Source organism: Arachis hypogaea, chromosome 10 (genome assembly GCF_003086295.3).
Source record: "Arachis hypogaea cultivar Tifrunner chromosome 10, arahy.Tifrunner.gnm2.J5K5, whole genome shotgun sequence".
Lineage (NCBI taxonomy): Eukaryota > Viridiplantae > Streptophyta > Magnoliopsida > Fabales > Fabaceae > Arachis > Arachis hypogaea.
In genome coordinates, this window is record NC_092045.1 from 16,003,118 (window position 1) to 16,027,833 (window position 24,716).

At 31.3% G+C, this 24,716-nt stretch overlaps 1 protein-coding gene across 3 annotated transcripts; it reads left to right on the forward strand.

The window, feature by feature from the left end:
* Window positions 1-868: 868 nt before the first annotated feature.
* LOC112715259 (malate synthase, glyoxysomal-like) lies at window positions 869-12,224 on the forward strand. Of its 3 annotated transcripts, none has more exons than XM_029289611.2 (4): window positions 869-1,490; window positions 10,477-10,637; window positions 11,240-11,365; window positions 11,759-12,224. In XM_029289611.2, the coding sequence occupies exons 1-3, from the start codon at window positions 1,101-1,103 to the stop codon at window positions 11,340-11,342; spliced, it is 654 nt and encodes a 217-aa protein (XP_029145444.1). In that variant the 5' UTR covers window positions 869-1,100; the 3' UTR covers window positions 11,343-11,365; window positions 11,759-12,224. The 3 variants fall into 3 exon arrangements, 2 of the variants coding, with proteins under 2 accessions (XP_029145444.1, XP_029145445.1); XR_003811983.2 differs by adding an exon at window positions 4,705-4,928 and having other exon boundaries at window positions 873-1,490; window positions 10,477-11,365; XM_029289612.2 differs by lacking the exons at window positions 10,477-10,637; window positions 11,240-11,365; window positions 11,759-12,224 and adding an exon at window positions 4,705-5,559 and having other exon boundaries at window positions 873-1,490.
* Window positions 12,225-24,716: the final 12,492 nt, after the last annotated feature.

A 24,716-nucleotide genomic window follows, 5' to 3' on the forward strand; every position in this document is an offset into this window, starting at 1 on the left:
AAATTAGACCGTTTAAAAAATATACAAATTGGACCGTTTAATTTGTGTTTAAAAAATTAAAAAATTTGGAATATACAAATCGGACCGTCTAATTTCTATACCTCAATTTTTAAAATTTTTTTAACACAAATTAGACGGTCCAATTTTTGTACTTATACCAATCAAATTAGACAGTCTAAATTTCTGTACTTTTAATAATATTAAACTACTCTTCTATACTAGCCCATGACAACAATAAAGAAGTCTTGTGGTCCACAAATTTGGCCCAACAGAATACATAAATTCAGTTCTAATTTTAGTTTTTATTATTTTATCTTATATTATCTTTATGTTATCTTCTCTTTTTATCTTATCTTTACTTTTATCTTTCATAGGACAATACTTTATATATATTTAGTTTTACCTTCGTAGTTTACAACACTACACTTCAATTCAATTCAAATTTATCAACAATCAATAAAAGTTTGCATCTTTTCTTTTCCTATTTTTTCACAATTTTATCAAACAAATCAGACGATTCAATTTCTACCTTTTTAATTATACGGTTCTATATTTAAAAATGACACTCCAATAATTTACATTTTAAAAAAAATTCATTACCATTTCAATATCAAAAACAAAAAAATGTATACAAATACAAACAACACATTCTATTAAAATAAATAAATAAAAAATAAATCATTCAAATATATATTGGTACAAAGCTAATTATCAGCATGGGGTATCTGAAGAGATTGCAAGACTATATTTGCTCAAGGGATGAAGTCTATCATGGGATAAGAGTGTGGTGTTGTTGAATTTTGTGCCCTCGTTGAGAAGTGTGATAGGTTACGCCATTGATGATGTGGGTGACATTTGTCTTGTAGAACTAAAAGATTTGAGATAATTCATTTCCTATTTTGTATCGGTTTGTATGATGACTCTGATTGTTTTCGTAACATTACCTATCCAACTTGCTCCCGTTTCTCTATTGGCTCTATAAATTCTAACTAGCCCTTCCCCTCAAGACACATTCCATATTTTCATACAAGAACCAATACTATTACTATAGGCACGTAGAAGGGGAAACAAAGGTTAATAAAACAAAAAAAAGGAAAGGGATGGATACTGGAACCTATGGATATCCCAAACAAGGAGTGAAAAAGATTGATCCGTCCTATGATGTTCCAGAAGGAGTGGACATTCGGGGAAGATATGATGAGGAGTTTGCAAAAATCCTCACAAAGGATGCTCTGAAGTTTGTTGCTGAGTTGCAACGTGAGTTCAGGAGCCATATAAGGTATGCTCTGGAGTGCAGAAAAGAGGCAAAGAGGAGGTACAATGAAGGGGCTCTGCCGGGGTTCAATCCGGCGACGAGGTACATAAGGGAAGGGGAGTGGGTGTGTGCACCGGTTCCACCGGCTGTGGCTGATAGGAAGGTAGAGATCACAGGACCTGTGGAGAGGAAGATGGTTATCAATGCTCTCAACTCTGGAGCTAAAGTCTTTATGGTTAGTACTAATTACCAACACATCTTTATGCGCATTTGCAGTGTTTTACGATGGGGTATCCATTTTACATGGAATAAAATGTGTCGACTCATTCATTATTTACTATTGGATTGGATTTCAGTAGAGTCTATATTCTATTCATTGAAAGATAATGGATAAGTCAACAATATTGTATATCTAAAATGAATGAATTAGTGAAGAAATTAATTAAATGATAAAATGAGAGATAAATCAATAATCATCATTGAATTTGTAATTCTTATCATGTAAACTCTATTATCTTAATTTAAAACTGATTAATATTTCACTTTATTATTTTATTAATTCTCTCCCTTTGAGGAGTTTGATCCAAAATCAATATATCAAACATTTATTTAGTACTTCCTTTTAAAAAAAAACACTATACTATACGTAAATTGTATAATCGTCACTCCACGCATGCTCTTACAAAAAAAATTTTTTTTTTTAGTATTTTTATCTTTATTTTCAGTTTATTTATTATTATTATTCGAAAACTCCATAACCATTTATTATCCGCCTGACTGAGATTTACAAGATGACTATAGCTTGCTTCATACCAATAATTTCCGTGGGATCGACCCTTACTCACGTAAGGTTTATTACTTGGACGACCCAGTGCACTTGCTGGTTAGTTGTGCGAGGTTGTGAAGAAAGTGCTGAGTTAGTAAATGCGCACACCAAGTTGAATGCCATTATTAGAGATCATAATTTTGTCCACCAATTTTCATAATTTATTCTAGTTTATCACCAAATAGAATATAAAAACACAAAATTTTGTGCCTCTATCCATCAATATCTTGTCCTATTCTGTTCTCAGTGTCTTATCCTATCTTGTTCTTAGACACAAACGCAGTCTTAGGTACACGTCGGTAGTCTTTAGTACAGAGCATGTGGTACAGGATTTGCCTCCACAATTACAGATTATTAGGACACGATAATTTGTTAGTGACGACGTTTAGTATTTTTTTAGGGATTTTTTTGTGAAAGCGTATTGTTATATGTACTGTTTTTGCTTACAATGTTATAATTAAAAATGGTAAATGGGTTGAAATTCGTTAGGTCAATCTGCATATCTCATAAAAAAGGGAGTCGAACTAGAAATTTAAAATTGTTATGATAAAAAAAGGTGGAAGCTCATGTGCAGTCGACTTCACGTGAAGTTGATATTGGAGAGTCATTAGATGATTCACGTGAAGTCGACTTCAACTGAATTTTCACCATAAAAAAACCCAATTAACTCACACCACTTAACCCACAGGTTTTGATGGGTTTCGGTGGGCTTATTTGCCGGGCTGCTATATTATTTTTTAAAATCTAAAAAAAATTACTCAAGCTATATTAATTAAATTTAGAACATTACTTTTTGTACTTGTATTTAGAATGTTTATCCGCTTTATTTTAAGTTATAATTTGAACTATGTTTAATTGATTAAAAATTTAGATACTGTTTAATTATATATTATGAATAATTAGACAATGTTAATTTTATTATTTTATTTTAAAAAGTTTAATTAATGATTATGTTTATTAGATATTTAGAATTATAAAGATTTTAGTTACTGTAAATTTAAATTTTTTTATATTTTTAAAAATTATAAATTTATTAAAATATTTATAAAATTATATATATTTTAATATTTAATAATTTAATAATTTTATATAAAAAATAGCCTATTAATTTATCATTAAACAATTGAGATAAAAAATTAAAACCGCCTCACTAAATCAGATCTATTTGCCATCTCTAGTTATAACGGTGAAGGAGTGAATTTGGGTTTTTGGACAAAGCTTGAACTTTTTGCTCTATTAGGCCATGATATATTTAACGGGTCATGTTTTGACAACAATAAAGAGTTAAACTTTCATACTAATGCAACTGAGGTCTAGCACAGTTGGCATACCTGTCCGCCTCATACAACGCTGCACTCGGATTCAAATTCCAGCTAAGGCTGGTTGTTGGTTTAAGAACCCATGATATTCATAGTAGTATGTGTGAGTATGTTATGTGTGTGTGAAATATGAGTATAATGCTTAGGATTGGAGTCCAATCCACTTGACCAAAAAAAAACTTTCATACTAATAATAAATGATGTTATTTATAAATGTGATAATAAATTAATAATATTGATAAAATAACTAAAATAATAGGAATAAAATAACAAATCTACTAAAACACATGCGGATCTCCAACTTGTACGACCACAGTTTCAGACTTTACAAGAAAATTCATTATTATGCTTTCTTCTTGTCCCTCTTTCACAACATCTTACTAAATAAACTGTCTTTAGTTATTCTACATTTTCATAAAATCACAAATATAAAAAAAATTACGTACCTTACTCATATGATTATTAGATTTATCAAATTCTCAAAAAACATCATTGACATTATAATAAAAGCCAACTATACGGTACAAATATTGTTTTATAAGAGTTAACACTCAAGATTATCTTTAAAATTTGACTTTAGATGTAATTTGGCCCTTAAATTTTTAATTGATTTAAATTATATCATAAAATTTTGATTCGTGTCTCAATTTGATCTTTCTGATGTTTTTTGTCATCAGAAAGCTAGTTTGACAATTTTAAATAACACGTGGCACCGGAACGATTAGATGATATGGCCAAAATTTTCAAAGCATCAATTTAACTTCTCACAATTTGAACATAAAACTTAGCGCAATCCCAATTCTCCCAAATCGTAGTAGTTAATGTGTGTACACATGATAAGTTTATTATTATTAAAAAGTTTTAAATATTTTTATTTAATAAATATAAAATAAATACATTAAAAATTTAAATTTTTTTATATTTTCAATAAAAATTATTAATTTATAAACTTAACATTTCTCTTTAAGACACAAAATAGATAAATTTTTATTTTTATTAATGACAAATAATTTTGTATTTAACATACTATTTATACATTTGTTCTAAAGTTTTAAAAGAATCTTTGAAGAATTATTTAAAAATCACATAAAAAAACTAAAATTCGATCTCTTGCAAAATGGAAGAAGGAGAATGCAGATTTCTGCAACTCGCTTCTTACATCTTGCTACATATAATTTAGAGTTCAATTCCATTTTTGGAGACCTTTCACAAAGGGGACCTTTCACAAAGTTTTGCAGAATTCGGGTTGCAGCGAAGCAACTTCACTTAGATGAGTTGGATTTAATCTGTTTTTTACTTTGCAGGCTTTTCAGTGGATCAGTCCTTGGAGGTCTTGCTCAACAGGAACATAACATCCTCAAGTTTCAAAACAAAATCTGATTACGTAACAGAACCAATTTCAACTACTGGATTAGAAGGGCTATGGAAGATGTTGGTTTTGGAGGAGTCACAATTTATGATCCAGACGCCATATGGTGGAATAATGAGTACGATTCCAGAATCAGCAACTCCATTCCCTCACAGAAAGGTTATGTTATATGGAATCTAATATTCTGTTAGTTGGAATTCCAATAAAGATGCAACTAAGTACATAAAATGGACAAAAACATTCTATGATAACTTGGCGCCGTATGTGTCAAAGTTGCCAAGGCGAGCATACTTGAATTACAGGAACCTTGATTTGGGTGTGAATGGTCTGAATACAAGCTATGTTGAAGCACAATCTTGTGGCCTCAAATATTTTAACCATAACTTTAAGCGACTAATAGAAGTGAAGGTCAGAGTTGATCCTAGAAACTTTTTCAAGAATGCACAGAGCATTCCAATTGGGGATGCACTAGGTTTTATGTTCAAATTGGGAAGGGTTAAATTGATGCCTTGAAAAATTTGGCCATATTATCTAACTGTTACAGTGCCATGTATTATTTAAAATTGTCAAGTCAGCTTTCCGGTGACGGAAAATGTTGGAAGGGCCAAATTGAGGCACGGTTCAAAATTCCAGGGTATAATTTGAGTCAATTGAAAGTTTAAGGGCTAAATTGCGTCAAAGGTCAAATTTCAAGGACTATTTTGAGTATTAATTCGTTTTATAAAGCTATAAAGAGATTCCTTCTAACGATCGCAGTTGTCGACACTTATTGTTTAGTCTTTCTTTTTGTTTTTAGTGCGTGCCAGAAGTCTCAGGGAACTAGAATTGGTTACGCTGGGCTTGCGTAACCGTTGTAGCCGTTTATGGAAGGTTGTAAAGGAACTTTTGTTAGGTGAACGTGCAGGACAAGTGAGATGGGATGGTCAAGGATGTTGCAAATTTTTTTTGGGAATGTGCCCTAATTCTATTGTCAATGTATTGGTGGACTTGCTAGGTACACAAAAAAAGGACTTGAATACGTTATGGGAGGAAGATAGCCGAAAAAAATAGTTTTAATTTCAATGAAAAAAGTGTCATATCTGCAATGGATTTTTTCTTAATTTTTTTATGTCCATACATTTCAGTATAAATCTTAAATTACGATGAACAGTACTAGCAGCAGGTGACTTATACATAATATTTTGTCAAAGATAATAGTGGGCAGAGCAATAACAATAAACATATATCTAATAAGGGTCTTCGTTGGATAGCTAACTGATGCATGCATATCTTTAGTAGTTTTTAGTTGTTATTTTTTTAAATAGTGGTGGTAATTTAGTATTTTTATTAGGAATATGGATTGTGATCATGACCATGCATCTCCTAAATACCGCATCTTGAATACAAAATTTTAATTCCTTTAATACTTTCAGAAAGTGAAATCCAATAGACAAAAATTTCTAAAGACATAGATAAAATTTTTAATAATATTTTCTTTAATTAATAACTAAAAACATTTTAGTAAATATTTTTATTTTATATCTACATTTATATTGAACTAAATAAGATACTAAGACATAGAGTACAAGAAAAAAAGCCTATTGTGCACACTTTTTTCGTGCTACACTTCAAAAACATGGTCAAAATGGATTAATGGACATGCTTTTATGAGGGTGGTGATTGATTAGAGATTTGGCCACGCTTTTTCTTGAAGCGTGGCCAAAAGAGTTAATAACCACGCTTTTCTGAGGGTGACAATTAATTAAAGATTTAACCACATTTTTTGTGCCACACTTTGAGAGCAATAGGCATGCTTATAAAGCGTGACAATAGAGTAGCCATACGGTGACGATTGTGAAGCGTGCCAATAGGGTATGCTTAATATACTGAGCAAAAATACTTTACTATTAACATCTACACTTAAACGTTTTTCATCACTCGTCATCATACCGGAACTTCTTCATTATTTGTGCCTCCAACCCTATCAATGCTTCTTCATCGCGCCTCCAACGTATCCCTACCCCAGAGCAGCTTGGTCGCGCCTCCAACCCTAACCCCAATACTTCATCGCGCTTCCTACCCCTGCTTCGATGCTCCCTCCGTCGGCGCTCCTTGTGTTGACGGTCCAAACAGTTTCGTTCTTTCATCGGAGGAGAAAAGAAGTCTAGATCCATGAGAGTGGTGAAGCAGAGAAAGAGAGAGAGGAGACTGAACCACAGAGAAATTTCGAAGAAAGAGAGAGACCCACAAAGAGAAGAGGAAAATGCAACGAGAAGAGAGAGGAGAGAGCTATTTCTGTTTTCTTCGGGCTATTGCGTGTGAAAAATTGGTGCTCCTTCCACAATAGTGGATCTAAAAGAGAAAGAGAGAGAGTCAGTAGGAAAGGTATTTTGGTTCGAAAATTAGGAAAAGGATAATTTTAAATCAAAATTTAATGTTAAAAACGATTTTAAACGAAAAAAAAACTGAGATGAATTTGATTTTTAGCCAAAACCAGCTTCCAATCTAGCAAAGGTGCGAAGGTGGGGGTGACCTGCAAAAATATTTCAAATCCCAACATAGAAAGTATCTTAGAGGTAAGGTTTAGAGTTTTGTATTTTTCATACCTAAAGAGGCTCGTTGGGTCCCTATCATAACGAGGCCTGAATAACCTAGCCAATTTTAGTTTCTTAGGATTGTTAAAAATGGAAACGACATTTCGAACTATAAATTTTGAAATTTCATTAAATTGAGACGATCGCGTTTTGGTGAGTGTGGATAGCTTGAAGTTGCTTTGTTGGCCGTTGGGCCTTGTCTACATGTCTAACCCAATAGTGTTCTAATTCCCATGATGGTTTGCCGGGTCTAGAACAACTAACAAAAGTAAATTAGATAGCACATATATAATAAAAAAGTTCAAATTATTAAAAACATGATTACAATAACTATATATTTTTAAAAGAGCTCAACTAAAAGAATATATTATAACTCAATTAGAAGAAAATATCTACTAAATAAGAAAAGTTAGTTATACAAAACATGTTTTCTCTCACGGGTTGCTTCTAATCCAACATTAAGTTCTTCTTACCTAAAGTGTTAATGACCAAAAAAATAAAAAATAAAAATATATGACCTAGAGCGACAAGACATAGTGTATAAATACAATCATATTAGGTGTATATTAAAATTAGCCACAAAAAATAATTATTAATATAAAATATATATTGAAATACAAAGTATATATTAACAAATGAATTAAACTATATATGTATCTATACACAAATATATGACGACTACTTTTAGTGGTTAATTTTAATGTATAAATAATATTTTTGATATAATTAATACATAATATATGATATAAATTTGTTTAATATGCTCGAACTCGCGACCTCTAAATGAGTATGAAGAGGTTATGCTATTTAAAAAGAAAATTGTTTAACAGGGTTCAAAATAAAATAATGATAAATTGAGTGTATATGTGTTGAATATAAATGTGTACGGGGAAAAATGTTAATTTTCTGAAACATTAATTGTATGGTACAATAAGATAATTTCGTGTTAAAAAGATTTTTTTTCCCATTTTGAAAAAGAAAAAAACAAAAACACAGAAAAGTCTCAATAAAAAATACAAGTAGTACAATTTATAACTAAAAGTCCAAAATTACAGGCAAATACTTAGCTAAAGTCACAACTTATAAAAAAACCACATAAAAATCGTCCGGCCCACTTCTAATAACGGAAGCACAATTCATATTAATTCTGTTACAAGGACTGCATACAACTCAGGAAAGAACCAAATCGAGGGAGGCATCTTCATGCCTATGATGCTGCACCCCTAAAGGGAGACAAGAAACACACGTGTAAGAGAATGGCACTAAGATCAGGAATCTCTGAATATCTTTACAAACTTCATCTATACCATAGTGTGACCTTATAATAAATATAACTAAGACTGCTTCATCTAACTGCATTATCATTGTATCATTTAGTAAAATAGTTATGTTATATATACAAATCTTTTTGGCATCAAAATTCAATTAAGTTGGACTAAGAGTTCATTTGGAAAACTTTAAAAGTAACTTTTTTTGAGCTTTTGACTTATGAAAAGTAGTAGTATTAATGTCTGATACAATTTTCAAAACCAAATTACAGCTTTCTAAGAAGCTATTTAGAAGCTTATAGAGAAGTTAAACAAAATTACTTCTATCATAATACTACTACTTTTTATCACATTTCTATAAAATCAGCACTTTTAGAGCTAAAAACCCAAACACAAAATAACTTATTTATAAGCTACTTTTAAAATAGCCATTTATTGTTTAAACTATTTTGTCAAAAGGAGCTTAATTAAGTTATTTTTCCAAATTAAGCCTAAATCTAACAAAAATCAACTTCAAACACACAGAGCGTGTAAAACACATGCTGGCGCCATGGTTCACTAACGCGAACGATGTTTCGAAGCCACACACATTAATATGAAAACGGTTCCCTCTTTTCCTCAAAACTGCAACAAAAGAAACTTCAAATGATGCTCAAAATTTTTCAAAAATCTGTAAAAATCTTTGTGTAAACCCAAGTAAATCTTAGAGTTACGTTTGAAATCTTTAACAACAAACACCGAAAGAGAAGACGAAAGATTATTAAAGGTAAATTATTCATGTTTTTTACTTTTATCTTTCGCATTTTCGATCATGAAACACTAAATAGTCATATTTCTGTGTATTCAATAGATTTGGTTTGTGTTTTCGTGATAACGTGGATATGAAATTCTCTTTATACTGTTCATTTGTGATAAAATGTGTTACCGAAACTCCAAATCATCAAATCTCATACTTCTTGGCTCCAATAAAGGCTCATCGTGATTGCTCTTGATATGTGTGTGCCTCCTCTTATTCTTTTTCCATCATTCTAATATATATCTTGATGATACTTTATCTACTAGCTGAAAGTTTAACGTACTCGATCAGAGAATAACATTACAATATGTCTCTTGACTAAAATAATAAGCACTGACATTTTACTTCGTGTGATATTGCGTCATATATAGCCACAAACTTTTGAATGTTGAGTTTCAAATTTATTTTACAATTTCATATGCCATAGAACCTAGAGTGGACTCTGTTGATCTTGTAATGCAATTCACATTTTCTCTAAATTGTACTTGAACTTTCTCGAACTTCTCGTGAGTATATACATGCTGAAATTGAGCTTCTATTGATGATTTTGTTGCACAAGGTATAACAGCATAAAAAATTTGTTAAAATCCGATTTCACAACTTGATTTCTAGAAAAATTTGATCTAAATTTTCAAATCAGATAAAAAAGTAGAAAACGGAGAGAATGGAAGAACGCAGAGAAGGCAAAGAACGTAGAAAACAAAGAGAAAGCAGAAAATTTCGAAAAAAAACATCCACAAAAAGAGTTATATATAGTGGCGCATTTAATTAAAAGGCAGTTAAAAATAATGGCGAGTAGATATAAATTAGGTTATACTAATTTGGTTAGACTTGATTGAATAATTAACTTAGTTATAGAACATTGTTGTTAGTAAAAATACCTCAATTTTGGCCATAAGTTTTAGGCCACGGATTTCTTACTCCACATTTGATATGGGAGTATCATTAACCCACCTAAAAATAATTATGAATTGAACCACATTTTTTATTTTTGAAGAAAGTAATAATTAAAAACTGACCCCTATGTTTATTAATTTTTACACGTTTTTTCTTTTTCATTTTGATCTCAGATTCAAAGTGAGCCATTTGCTCTGGTAGGGTTTTCGCCCTTCTTTCAACTACTATTGCCATTGTCTCTTCCTCTTCCTCTCCATCTGCCGTCCGTCTCATCCACTCATCTTCGCTGCGCAGCCCGCTTCTCCCGCCGCCTCGCGACCCACTCTTTTATTAGGTGTCATTTTCACCCTATCTCTTGTATATGATATATTTGATTGCTTTTTTTCAAACTCAGATTCTATTTACTTTATTTTGTTTTATTACTTTTTTTATGGCAATTTTTTTGTGCTTGATATATGTTAGAAGAAACTTTGTTTCAATTGTTTATAAGTGATTCCATTTTTTTTATTTTTCTGGTTCATAAGTGTTGTTTCTTCTTATAATAGAACTATAGTTATATATTAAAACAATTCTGAGTTATCACTCGAGGTGTATTGGTGTTATGAAAATGCCTGTACCAAAAGGACCATAAAATTGTCCAGAATACAAGATTAACATGATTGGGCCAACAATTGCAAAGGGAACACCACATTCCACTTGGATCTTGTACTATGAAGTTGAATACAACAACTGAGATGATGCCAGTAACATAGCCCAACTTCACTGATATTCACCCTTTTGCACCAACTGAACAGGCTCAAGGTTATCAAGTAGCTACTTAGATGTTTAAATGGTTCTTTTTAAATTCTTATAAATGATCTTTGGCTTGAAAATATTTGAGAGAAGAAATTTTTTTAATTTTGTTTTCTGTGTCTAAACAATAAAATTTGGTGTTAGGAAATGTTCAACAATTTGGGTGACTTGCTGTATACCATCACCGGGTTTGACTCCTTCTCTTTGCAACCAAATACTGGAGTTGCAGGAGAGTATGCTGGGTTGATGGTTATTCGAGCATATCATTTGGTATGATGACTTGACTCATTTTAAATATGTCCGCTTAATTTTTGTGGAAAATATTTACTATTGGAAAGGATTTTTTTATCAATTTATGAGTAAATTTATGACTCTTCTGATTCACTTACATTCTAAAGTAGTATTTGACATTTTTATTTAACATTGTATTTGATCATTTCATCCAATAGTCGATAACCTTCAGTTGTGCTATTGTCTCATGCTATATATTTATAAGAGGTTGTCCTGGAAGATTTTAGGGCTTTCTTTTGCTATCGTTAAGAAATCTCTGTAAGAATAGTGTAGGAAGCAGAATTTAACAAATACCACAGTTTCCTTTGATATTGTACACTCTGATGTTACATTATAGACTGTTTGATCAATGCACTTTTGGCATCTCTCTAGCATTATATCAGCATTGCACTGGAAGAGGCCATAGACGCTGCTGTTACCAAAAGAAACGACCTTGGTGATGTGGGATCCGGCAAAGTTAGTGGCATTGGAAGAAAGCCAAGATAAAAGAGTTTTGAGGTTGGTATGATAGGTGCTGTTTACTCAAAGGTGCTGTTTCCTGTGCAGTTAGACATGTGGGAATCGGTATCTGGTGTAGTTGTAGAAGAAGAACAAAACCATGTGATGGAGAGTAGCAGTAGAAACTGGAATAACAAAAACGAATGCATGTTTCTTTGTTCATAACGAAAAGCAATTAAGGAGCTCATATTATAGTGTAACTAGCAAGTGGAGTGCTATCTAACCTTTATTTTGATGATCATGCTCTCCAAATGCACATTCTTTATTATTTTAGCAAACCTTTGTTGATTTCTTTTAGAAAGGGACTTTATATATTTGAAAGAATCTATTTGAGCATTCATTAAGTCGTTCCTTGCTACTTATATTATATTTATAGTAAGTAATAACTTCAAATATGGTGTGTAAATGGCTACAAGGAGTTAAATAGATAGGCGTGTTATGTATGGAATATATGATAAATGTGGAGTGTTAGAGTATTTTTATTGATCAGTCATGTTATATAGGTCCAAGTTGAACATCTAATTGGATCGATTTGAATTATCAATAGGATATTTTGTATATATTCTATCAAAAAAATAGACAATCAAACCGATTCCTTGATACATACAATAGAAATCCAAAGAGGTGATTAGAGTCTAAAATAATGATAGATATGTAAAAAGTGAGTCCGATTATGTTTATTCCTAATCTTAAATGGAACAGAACGATGCAGGATTTGTTATATATAAACATAATTCTATTTAGATGCGCTCGAATGACGTGTCTTCTATATTATCTAAATTTTACAAATAGAATTCAAAAATTTTCTATCCCAACTTTTTAAGCAAAAATCATAAGCACTATAAAATATCTCAAAAGTAATTAAATAGTAAAGTGTCTATATTTCTTTAAAAAACTTATCATGTAATTTATTTGGATAGAATAATAAAGCAAAAGGAACAATTAAACATGTTCTACTTTATGCTACTTCATTTCATTGTCAGTGATTACTTAATAAGTAACATGCCATATTTTTTTTTCAACATAATTTAGCTGGCTCGTGGTCCGGGCCTGGAATTATAAAAGAATGTAGAATGAATGCAGCTGGAGTCATATTTAATTAGTGGGAGGTTGAAAATGCCAAGAGTTATCTTAGCTAGCATAACATCAGGTTACACACGTCTCCATAAAATGGATATTTTTGCTGTTATAAATCTAATAGCATTAAACCTGTTTTAGTGGAATTGATTCGTATTATTGAATTGCTTTCATACATGTATAAATAGATTTCATCAAGAGCTTTCTTCAGCATAGCAGGGATCATGCCCTTCAACCTTAGACTTCAATATTTTAGTTCAATGAATTGAATTTCTTTCTACATAACTAAGCGTCAAATCACAGATTTTAGAATAGTTTACAAAGTATGATTTGTTTAATAATATGTCTCAACATATATAAAATTTTTACATTATAAAACTGTTTTCATAAAATACTTATACATTATAATGTTACTTTAACTATCGACCTTACTATAAAATATCTCAGAAATCACGTTACACCAACAGCAAAACAGTGGTAAAAAAACTGCGAACTTAACAGATAGAAAATGAGCTGCATACTAGTAAAAAAAGTTCACAAAGCTTTGCTATCTCCGACTTTAGTAGAAGTATTAAGCACCTCTGTTGTTTCCTTATATATTCAGCATCACTACCTTGAGATTTTACTGCCATTGGATAAAGCAAATAGATAGGGTCAGAAATGCATTAATAAGGAATAATTACAGTATAGGCAAAAGTCACATTGAGAATGATACCCCTTCTTTCCAAAAAAAAAGACACCACACTACAAAACATCCTGCATTACACAAGGTATGGGGAAGGACTGCACCCCAAAAGGTGTAATGCAAGCAGCCTAATCTGATATAAGCATCAGTGGTTGGCTGATTCTAAAGCTTGAGTTCACGTGGAAACAACTTAACCGTTGTTCTAAAATTCCATTAAAATTTTCTTTAAAAAAAACAAAATGAAAAATGCTTCACCTTGAAACAGTAAGGCAAGGTGGGTGCCTCTTGAACCATAGGTGGCCAGATTTAACGAAAGCAAGAGAAAAGGGTGGAGAGAAGGGGAGGGAGAAGGAATTCAAGCAACTTAACACAACCATTTGAACTATAATAGAATCAAAAGCTATCATAGAAACCTCAAGCTACAATATTGATGCTATTTTGTCACCTTCATTAAACTATGAAGGTCAATGATAAACCACTATTTTATGGTTTATATTGTGTTTAATTGAGTGGTTTTTATCAAATTCTTGCCCACTTATTCATATGATTTGCATGATTTTACAATTCCTTCCTAGTTTAGTTCTATGGTTGAAAACTTTCTTCCTAGAGATCTTTTAATTACGTATTTTAATTCCCCTTTATACCATTCGATGCCGTGATCCGTGTGATTAAGTGTTTCAAGCTTTAGTCAACATTACTGATAGCTTTACACCATCAACTCCGGGAGAAAGCTGATCAATGTTACTGATCAAATTCCGTTATCGCTTTGCACATCTGATAGAGATTTGCCTAAAAATTCAGCTCAATGGCACTCAGACATAAGAAAAATTCAACTACCCAAGAGCTATGTACACAGGCTACACATTTTCTTTTCACATACCACTATATCATCATTAATTTTAGTTCACCCAAAAAATTAATTTTATTTGCAAATTATCTTATATATGATATCAAATGTGTTGTGGAGGGTCATCTCCTACAAGCAATACAATCTATACATATAACTCAAGCTTAGGTTGTTTCTTATCAAAATCATAGAAAGTAAATAAATATTCAGCTACATTGTAGTCGTATCTTCATACCATGTGACACAATATTAAATAAATGCAGCTAAACTTTAAGATTAATCATTTATTAGATAATGAAAAACTTTAAGATCCATCATTTTTGTTTCTAATTTCTTCATTTTGGTAACTAACATTCACACCGCCCAAAACGAACATGTACAATAGCAAGAACAAAATCTTTTGCTAAAAATTGAGTCAGCTACGCATGAACAATATCTAAAGACAACCATTTAATCTAGATTTTCTTTATATTTTTATCTATAATTTTTATTTTTCTACGATTACCTGTCTGGATGCCCTTAATCTGATTTACTGTTCCTCTTAAAGATTCTACAAATTTTCTCATATAATCTAATCATTTAATTCTACCATCTTTCTGAAATAAATGGAATTATAAGAAAATATAGGAACCAAAGACCTTATTAAATCATAATTGTAGAATTATGATGAATGTTAGTTCATCATAATATATAGGGAAATAAATAAATATATAAGAAGAAACAACACTTATGAACCAAAAAAATAGAAGAAAAATGAAATCACTGATAAACAATTAAAACAAAGTTTCCTCTAACATATATCAAGCACAAATTAAAATTAAACTTCATTCAAATTCACAAAAAAATTGTCATAGAAAAAGCAATAAAACAAAATAAAGTAATTGAAATCTGAGTTTGAAAAGAAGCAATCAAATATATCATATACAAGAGATAGGGTGAAAATGACACCTAATAGAAAAGCGGGTTGCGCGGCGGCGGGGAAGCGAGTTGTGCGGCGGCGGGAGAAGCGGGTTGGGCGGCGAAGATGAGCGAACGAGAGAGACAGAAGAGGGAGAGGAAGAAACAATGGCAATAAGGGTTGAAAAAATGGCAAAACCCTACTAGAACAAATGGTTCGCTTTAAATCTGAGATTAAAATAAAAAAGAAAAAACGTGTAAAAATTAATAAACAAAGAAGTCAATTTTTAATTATTACTTTTTTCAAAAATAAAAAATGAGATTCAATTCATAATTATTTTTAGGTAGGTTAATGATACTCTCATATCAAATGTGGAATAAGGGATCCGTTACCTAAGTTTTAACATCATTAATTTTTATTACCAACAAATTACACAATACGCTATTGACATAAAATCTCCCCACTTAATTTTTATGTTAACGTTATACACGTTAGCAATAACAAAAAAAAAACGGTATCCAGAACATCACTAGCCCATATAATAACCATAAATCAAGAAAATATATTTCATCCAACAAAATCACATGATTTGCCAATGTCTATAAATGCAAGTCAGGATAAAATACCGCACTCAAATCCGCACAAAAGGAAGTCACCAAAAAAAATCTGCACAAAAAGTTTAACCCAACAAAAAGGCCACAGTACTTAATGATGAAGATTAACACAAGTTATTAACACACTTTAAAAAACGTCACAATCCCATTCCAACAGAGAGTGCGGAAATTGCCTCCAACCAGACTTGCAGCAACAACATGCGACTTATAAACGAGAGTATTATTTATTCTGTTTACACAGGAACCGCTTTTTATTTTTAATTAACTATGTTTCGCTTATATTATAAACGAGAGTATATTATATTGTAAACGAGATATAAATATTTATAGGCATAAATTTAATTTTCTCAAAATAAAAAATATTTATGGTATGATATAGCTCAATTTATAAAATAAAAAATAATATAATTATTCGTATTTAGATCAAATTAAATCTAAAATTTAGATATAATATCATTTAAATTAAAAAAATTAGTAAGTTATTATTGTTGCAGTTCACGAAAAAAATTACCTACAAAAAAAAGTCACTTAATTCCTACAAAAAATAACTGCAACTCTTCTATCAATAACTTTCAAAATTTAAACATAACAAACCATGAACAACTACTACTCTTTTTTATTGTGTATCTATCTCTTCACAAGTGATTACTATCTTTCTCACGTTACACTATATTTTTTATATTTAAACTGTTAATTTTTAAAAAAAAATTGCTAATATTTTCCACTAACTTTTTGTTTTTTTATTTTTCCAATGTGATAAATGGTCATGGAACAAATGAAATTTGAACGATATATAATTTAAATCTAAAATTTTTAAATAAAAAAATTTTAAAATTTTAAAATTTTTTATGTACTCTTTAAGTATTAATTGAGATGTTAGCTTTAGTTAAAAAATTTAAAATTTAAAATTTAGATAGAATATTAACAAATTCAATTCAGATTATAATAGTTAAAAAGTTGGATTTAAAAAAAAAACAAAATTCAAATCCATACTTATTCTAAAGTATTACCTAAAACCAAGGTGAGGTCGAATATGTCTTTTGGTGGGCTTCCATTTAAGTGTCGATTAAGTGGTTGATCCAACGTCTTTGTTTGTATAGTGGTGGAGTATCTATAAAAGACTTCTTAACAAGAATTTAGGCAGATTTAAATAAGATAATGAGATATTTACAGAATAAAGTGTTGGATTGGGTTCAGATTTCAAGGACCGCATCTAACCTAGTCTGACCCTGATGGACTAGGCCTTCCGTAGTGGTCTTGGAATAATTGGGTCGATCTTGGCAGACCCAATTTTCTGTATAGCTTATATGTCAAAAATGAAGTGGACTGGACTTATAATGTGTAGGTCCAAGTATAAACAATATCATTATATAAAATTAAATTGTATTGAAACACGTAGTGTAGCCTATTTAAGATATTAGTAACTGCACGCTAAAAGAGAAAAAAGCAGACGGAGGAAGTTCACGTTATTTTTTATAATAATACATATATTTCGTTTATGTATGCCTTTTTTTTAATTTTATATATCATCGAGATAAAGCAAAAAATATCATAATTTATCTGCTTTATAGTATAAATAAAATAAATTTATAATTATTTTATTTGTAAAACAAATGAAATAAATAATATTACATAAATTGATAAATATTTTTTAAATTATATATATTAATAAATAAAATATTTAATATATTTATATAAAAAAAATTATCCGTAGCATTGGCCATAATATTTTACCCTCTCTATTAATATAGAAGTCTTTTTTTTTTGGACGTGATATAGAAGTCTTAAATAATTTGAGCATTGAGACTATGCAAGTGTCACTCAATTGGATGTCAAAACACTGTTTATGAATGACTATTTATATCATTTTGTTGGTTTTTGTTGGACAAGGGAACGGTTGTACCAAATGTCCAAAGCTCCTCGGGTTACAAAAAGTTCACTTTAATAGGAAGCTCCTCTTGTTGCAAATTGGATTGAGTAGTTTGATTGCCCCAGCCAGATAAGAGGGCTTTTATGTTTGGAGCGTTAAACAAAGGATACAATTCTCTTTCTTGTTTTTATCTCGTGTCGTGAACATATGATCAAGTTATGATAACTGTTGTTTACTTGTTCAGGTTTAATTCTAGGAGATAACCAAAACAAAAACAAGATTAATGTTAGGAGGATGACAAAGAGCACATCAAAGAATATTTACTGTTAACTTTTTGGATTGACAAAGAGCATATCCAACCCCAAAATTAAACAAGAGTGTTAGACAAGAAAAAAATTAGATTGAGATCATCTCAGTTAGTTAAGAGAAAGAAAAGACTACTTAATCAAATATAGCTCTATTTCTGGAAAAAATATATACATAAAAAATAGAAGCAGCAAAACTATTAATACTGTCTAGTCTAAAAAATTTAGATATAGTAAGATGATGTTTTGTGAATGTTATTGGATCTAGTTTGCAATTCAAGATTACCGATTATCACTTAAATGAAGACTAAGGGGTTTTGGTGGTGTATGATGTGGCGGAGAAAAAGATAAATAAAAGGTGAAAGATGATATTTTACCATTTTTATATTTTGTATCTAATATACTATTAAATATTAAAGGTATTTGTTTCAATACGACGATAAATTTATACATATTAGTACAATAAAAATATGGACAAATTAAAACATGAAATGTGGATTATGTTTTTTACGTCAATAATTAATTTTTTTGAAATACATATCATATCAATGATTTTACTAAATTATCCTTAAACTTTAATAAAAATAAAAATAAAAATAAATTTTATTTAATTTTTACAAAAAAATTTAAATATCTTTTTTTTGTATTGGACAAAAACAACCTTAATTCTTTAATTTAATCAAAATTTAATTAACCTTAATTTTATAATTTTAAATCTGAATCAATTTAAAAATTAAAACCAAAATACATTTCATTATTCATATACACTAAAAAATTGCTTTGTTTATCATGAACCCTAATCTAATTTCTCCTATCTCCTTCATACCAAAAATAAAAATATATCTAAAAAATTATTCTTCTTCTTTGTATACCAATCTACTGATAAAGAACAACCTCACCCCTAATCTCTACCGGACAGCAGTAGTCTATCCTTAGTTCCTCACCATCTCCCTTTCTCGTCAGACTCTGCCATTTTCCTTCCTACCCTGATCTCGACTTAGTCATTGATCAATTCAACGCTTCCTGTACTACTCTTCTTCGCTTGTGCATTGATGCTTCGCCTTCTGCCTCAACGATTCCCAAGTGATTCTCTTTCTCTCTCTCATTTAATTCTCCGGTGTGCTTTCAATTCTAGCTGAACTTACTTGCCACTATGATCTAAGGAGATTTTTAGTCTTTCCAAAGATTTAGCATCAAATGAACTGATTCTGATTCTGTTTTTCTAAGCGTTAAAACATAAAACTGCCTTACTACCTTAATATGTTCAATTTTAAGGGATTGAGTCCTTTGAAAATGTTTTTATTATTGGTATCAATTCACTGTTTTGATTTTTTTTAGTATTACATAGTGCAAGTGACACATTTACCTTTGTTGCTATAATCCACTAGGATTGATTCCTTGCTGAATTTTTTCAGTTTTGGAAGTTTTTAAGATTTGAGAAGTAAGTTCTTAGTCGATGATTGTTATTTTTTTGTAATTGAGACGTTACTCTGATAACTACAAGAACGATAGTTCTCAGTGATTGAAAGACTGACATTGTGATTGTTTTGACCTAGGAGTGAACATATAATGGGATGTTTTATTTTATTCATTATTTTTGTTTTGGTGGAGCTACCGAATTTGGGATTTATTTATTGGATAATTCTATGATAAAGAGGTTTTTGAATAAAGAGAATAAAGAGGAGTGTATAAATTTATTTTTAAAAAATGAATAAAACTAAAATAGCACATTCTCCTAGACAGCTATCTAGCTATCTAGCTATCTATGAGAGTGAATCTTCATCTTTTTACTATAGCATGCACTTTATTTATTTGTTTAATTATTTATTATCTTGTTTGCATTTTATTTCTGTTTGCAATTTTATTTTTATTTTTTTTGTAGGAGGTGCTTTGTCGGTGCATTATGAATGTAAAATTAATTAACCTTGGTATTCTACAATAAAAAATATGTATTATTTTTGTTATAAAATAACTAAATAAATAAATAAGGAAGAGGTAATAAATATAAAGAGAGAGAGAGAGAAGTATTGCAACGTAAGGGAGAGAGAGAATTGTTTATTGCTTGTAGTGTGTAAAGAGTCTCAGCATATGCTCCTATTTATACATGTGCAAGGCTTTACTTTTTCAAACTATATTAAATACAATCATCTTTGAGAATGGGTATCCACATAAGATGTGATAAAGCATTCTTATCAAAACACCCCCCTTGGTGACCATTTAGGATTATTGCCTCGTTAAAACCTTACTAAAGGATAACCTAGTGGGAAAAAACCTTAGTGAAGGAAAAAGAGTACAATATCCTTTAGTGATAGGGACCGTCTCATTAAAAACCTTATCAAGAAAAATCCAATGGAAAAAAATCTGACCATGGAAAAAAGAGTACAGTCTCCCCCTCTTGCCGACATTATTTAATTCTCGAAATCGGCGCATCCTAATCTCATGTACCAATCTTTCAAAGGAGGATTTTAGGAGTGACTTTGTGAACAAATCTACCAGATTGTCACTTGAGCGGATCTGTTGGATATCAATTGTCCCTTGATTTTGAAGATCATGAGTGAAGAAGAATTTGGGAGAAATATGCTTTGTTCTATCACCTTTGATATATCCGCCTTTAAGTTGAGCAATACATGCTGTATTATTTTTAAACAGGACAGTTGGAGCCATCTTATGATTAGTCAGTCCACATGATAATAGAATATATTGAATCAGGCTCCTCAGCCAAAAATACTCGCGACTAGCTTCATGAATTGCTAGTATTTCAGCATGATTAGAGGAAGTTGCTGCTATCGTCTGTTTCGTGGACCTCCATGATATAGTTGTACCACCATATGTAAACAGGTATCCTGTTTGAGATATCCCTTTATATGGATCAGACAAGTATCTAGCATCTGCATAGCCAACTAATTGTGACTTGGATCCATAGGGATAAAACAATCCCATATCAACCGTTCCATGAAGATATCGAAAGATTTGCTTGATTCCACTCCAATGTCTTTTGGTTGGAGAGAAACTATACCTTGCTAGTAAATTCACTACGAATGATATGTCAGGTCGCGTATTATTAGCAAGATACATTAGTACTCCAATGGCACTAAGATATGATACTTCAGGACCAAGGATATCTTCATTTTCTTCTTTAGGACGGAATTGATCTTTTTTCAAATCCAAAGATCTTACAATCATTGGGGTACTTAATGGATGTGACTTATCCATATAAAATCTCTTTAAGATCTTTTCTGTGTATGTTGTTTGATGAATAAAGATCCCATTTTTTATATGCTCGATCTGCAGGCCGAGACAAAATTTAGTTCTTCCAAGATCTTTCATCTCAAACTCTTCTTTTAGAGTTTTTATAATTGTTGGAATCTCTTCGAGAGTTCCAATGATATTTAAATCATCAACATACACAGCAATTATAATGAATCTAGATGCGGTTTTCTTTATGTAAACAAATGGACAGATATCATCATTCTTGAATCCGTTTTTGGCCAGATACTCAGTAAGACGATTATGACACATTCATCCAGATTGCTTTAGACCATATAAAGATCTTTGCAATTTAATTGAGTATAACCCTTGTGAATATTCACTAGATGATTTAGATATCTTTAGTCCTTCAGGGACTTTCATATAGATATCCCGATCTAATGAGCAGTATAAATAGGCTGTTACCACATCCATTAAATGCAAATGTAGTTTATGATATGCAGATAAACTGACCAAATAACGCAATGTTATCGCATCCACTATAGGAGAATACGTTTCTTCATAATCTATACCGGACCTTTGTGAAAAGCCTTGTGCCACAAGTCGGGCTTTATAGCGCACAACTTCATTTTTCTCATTTCATTTTCTCACAAATGCCCATCGGTATCCAACAGTTTTTACATCTTCAGGTGTACGGACTACAGGTCCAAAGACTTCACGTTTTGCAAGTGAGTCTAATTTATCCTTCATGGCTTCTTCCCATTTTGGCCAATCTTTTTTTTGTCGACATTCTTCGACTGATCTTGGCTCAAGATCCTTACTTTTATGCATGATATTTAATGCCACATTATATGCAAATATTTCATTGATAATTGTCTTATTTCCGTCCCATTTCTTTCCTGTAAGACATAATTTATCGAGATCTCGTCATTTTCACAATTTTCAGGTACCTGAACGTCTTCTGACATTAAAATTATATCAGAATTTTGGACAACTGCAAGTGTATCTACTATGTCTTTTTCAACAGGAATCGTATTTACCTCTTTTCTTTTTTGAGGATTTTTGTCTTTGGAACAGACAGGCCTACCATGCTTCTGGCGTGTATTTGCTTTAGTGGCTATTTGTCCTACTGGGACATTAATTTGAATTGGGGCATTTTCTGCCCTGTCACGCTTTTGGCGTGAATTTGCTTCAGTGGCTACTTGTCCTATTGGGACATCAATTCGAATTGGAGAATTTTCCACTAGTATATAAGATTTGGTTATCCTCTTTGTATCGAAAAATGCATCAGGCAATTCATTTGCTATTCTTTGCAAATGTATAATCTTTTGAACTTCTAGTTCACATTTCCCTGATCGAGGATCTAAATGCATCAATGATGATGCATTCCAATTAAGTTCATTTTTAGGAAGCATATTCTCTCCCCCTAATATTGAAAATTTTGATTAATCAAAATGACAATCCGCAAACCGGGCTTTAAATACATCTCCTATTTGTATCTCAAGATACCTCACTACAGAGGGAGAATCATATCCAACATATATCCCCAATTTTTTTGGGGTCCCATTTTTCTGCGATTAGGTGGTGCAATGGGAACATATATTGCACACCTAAATATATTCTTAAATGGGAGACATTTGGCTACTGGCCAAAAGCTAATTGCATAGGAGAGAACTGATGGTAACTCGTTGGCCTCAAACGAATAAGTGCTGCGGCATGTAAAATAGCATGCCCCCAAACCGAGGTTGATAGATTTGTTCTCATAAACAAGGGTCTAGCAATTAATTGGAGGCGTTTATTAAGCGATTCTGCTAACCCATTTTGTGTGTGAACATAACCTACTGGATGTTCAACACTTATTCCATTAGCCATACAATAAGCATCAAAAGCTTGGGAAGTAAATTCACCAGCATTATCAAGATGAATGGCTTTGATTGGATTTTCTAGAAATTGTGCTTTTAATCGAATAATTTGAGCCAGTAATCTCGCAAACGCCAGGTTGCGAGAAGATAATAAGCACACATGTGACCATCTCGAAGATGCGTCTATTAGGACCATAAAATATCTAAAAGATCCACATGGTGGATGAATAGGTCCACATATATCACCTTGAATCCTTTCTAGGAATTCAGGGGACTCAAATCCAATTTAGTAGTGATGGCCTTAAAATTAACTTCTCTTGAGAACATGCAGCACAACAAAATTTCACTAGATTTAAGAATCTTCTCGTTCTTTAGTGAATGTCCATGAGAGTTTTCAATAATTCTTCTCATCATGGTTGTTGTCGAATGACCCAATCGGTCGTGCCAAGTTATGAAATCATTTGGACTAGTAAACTTCTGGTTTACAATGGCATGTGATTCAATTGCACTAATCTTGGTATAATATAACCCAGATAAAAGTGAGGGTAATTTTTCTAATATAACCTTCTTATTTGAATCATGAGTTGTGATACATAAGTACTCATGATTTTCCTCATTCATAGTCTCAATATGATATCCATTTCGGTGAATATCTTTAAAGCTCAATAAGTTTCTTCGAGACCTGGTAGACAATAGTGCATTATTTATTATGAATTTTGTTCCTCCAGGAAACAAAATTATAGCTCTTCCGGAGCCTTCTATCACATTGTCCGAGCCAATAATAGTATTAACATATTCTTCTTTTGGCACAAGATGGGTAAAATATATATTACTTTTAAGAATAGTATGCAAACTTGCACTATTCACAAGGCAAATATCTTCAGAATATGTCCTTACCATTTTTCTTCAAAGACAAATAATAATAATAATAAAATGAGTAAAAGTACATGCATAGTAAAATTATTCACATGAATACGTAACAAACACACATATTACACTATTTCATCATTGATCAAATAGCCAATATTTCCTTCAGAATCCTTAAAGAAATTAGATACATCATAATGAGTGGTGCAATTTTCATAATTTGAAACAAAATTTGTTTCTTTTCCTTTGTCATCCCTTTTCAAGGATGCTTGATAAAAATCAACTAGGTGCCTTGGGGTACGACAGATACGTGACCAATGGCCCTTTCCACCACAACGGAGGCATCTATCCTCAATTGATATACTTTGCCCATTGTTTCTTTCTTTATCCCACTTCTGGTGAGATATTTTCTTGTGAACATAATTTCTTTTCCTTCCATAATTTTTCTTGTTATCAAAATCTTGTCATTTACCTCTTCTGGGGTTATAATTTACCGCATTTGCTTCAGGAAATGGGGTGGCGCCAGCTGAGCGCGCTTCATAATTTCTTAAGAGCAACTCATTGTTGCGTTCAGCAATAAGAAAGCAAGAAATTAGTTCA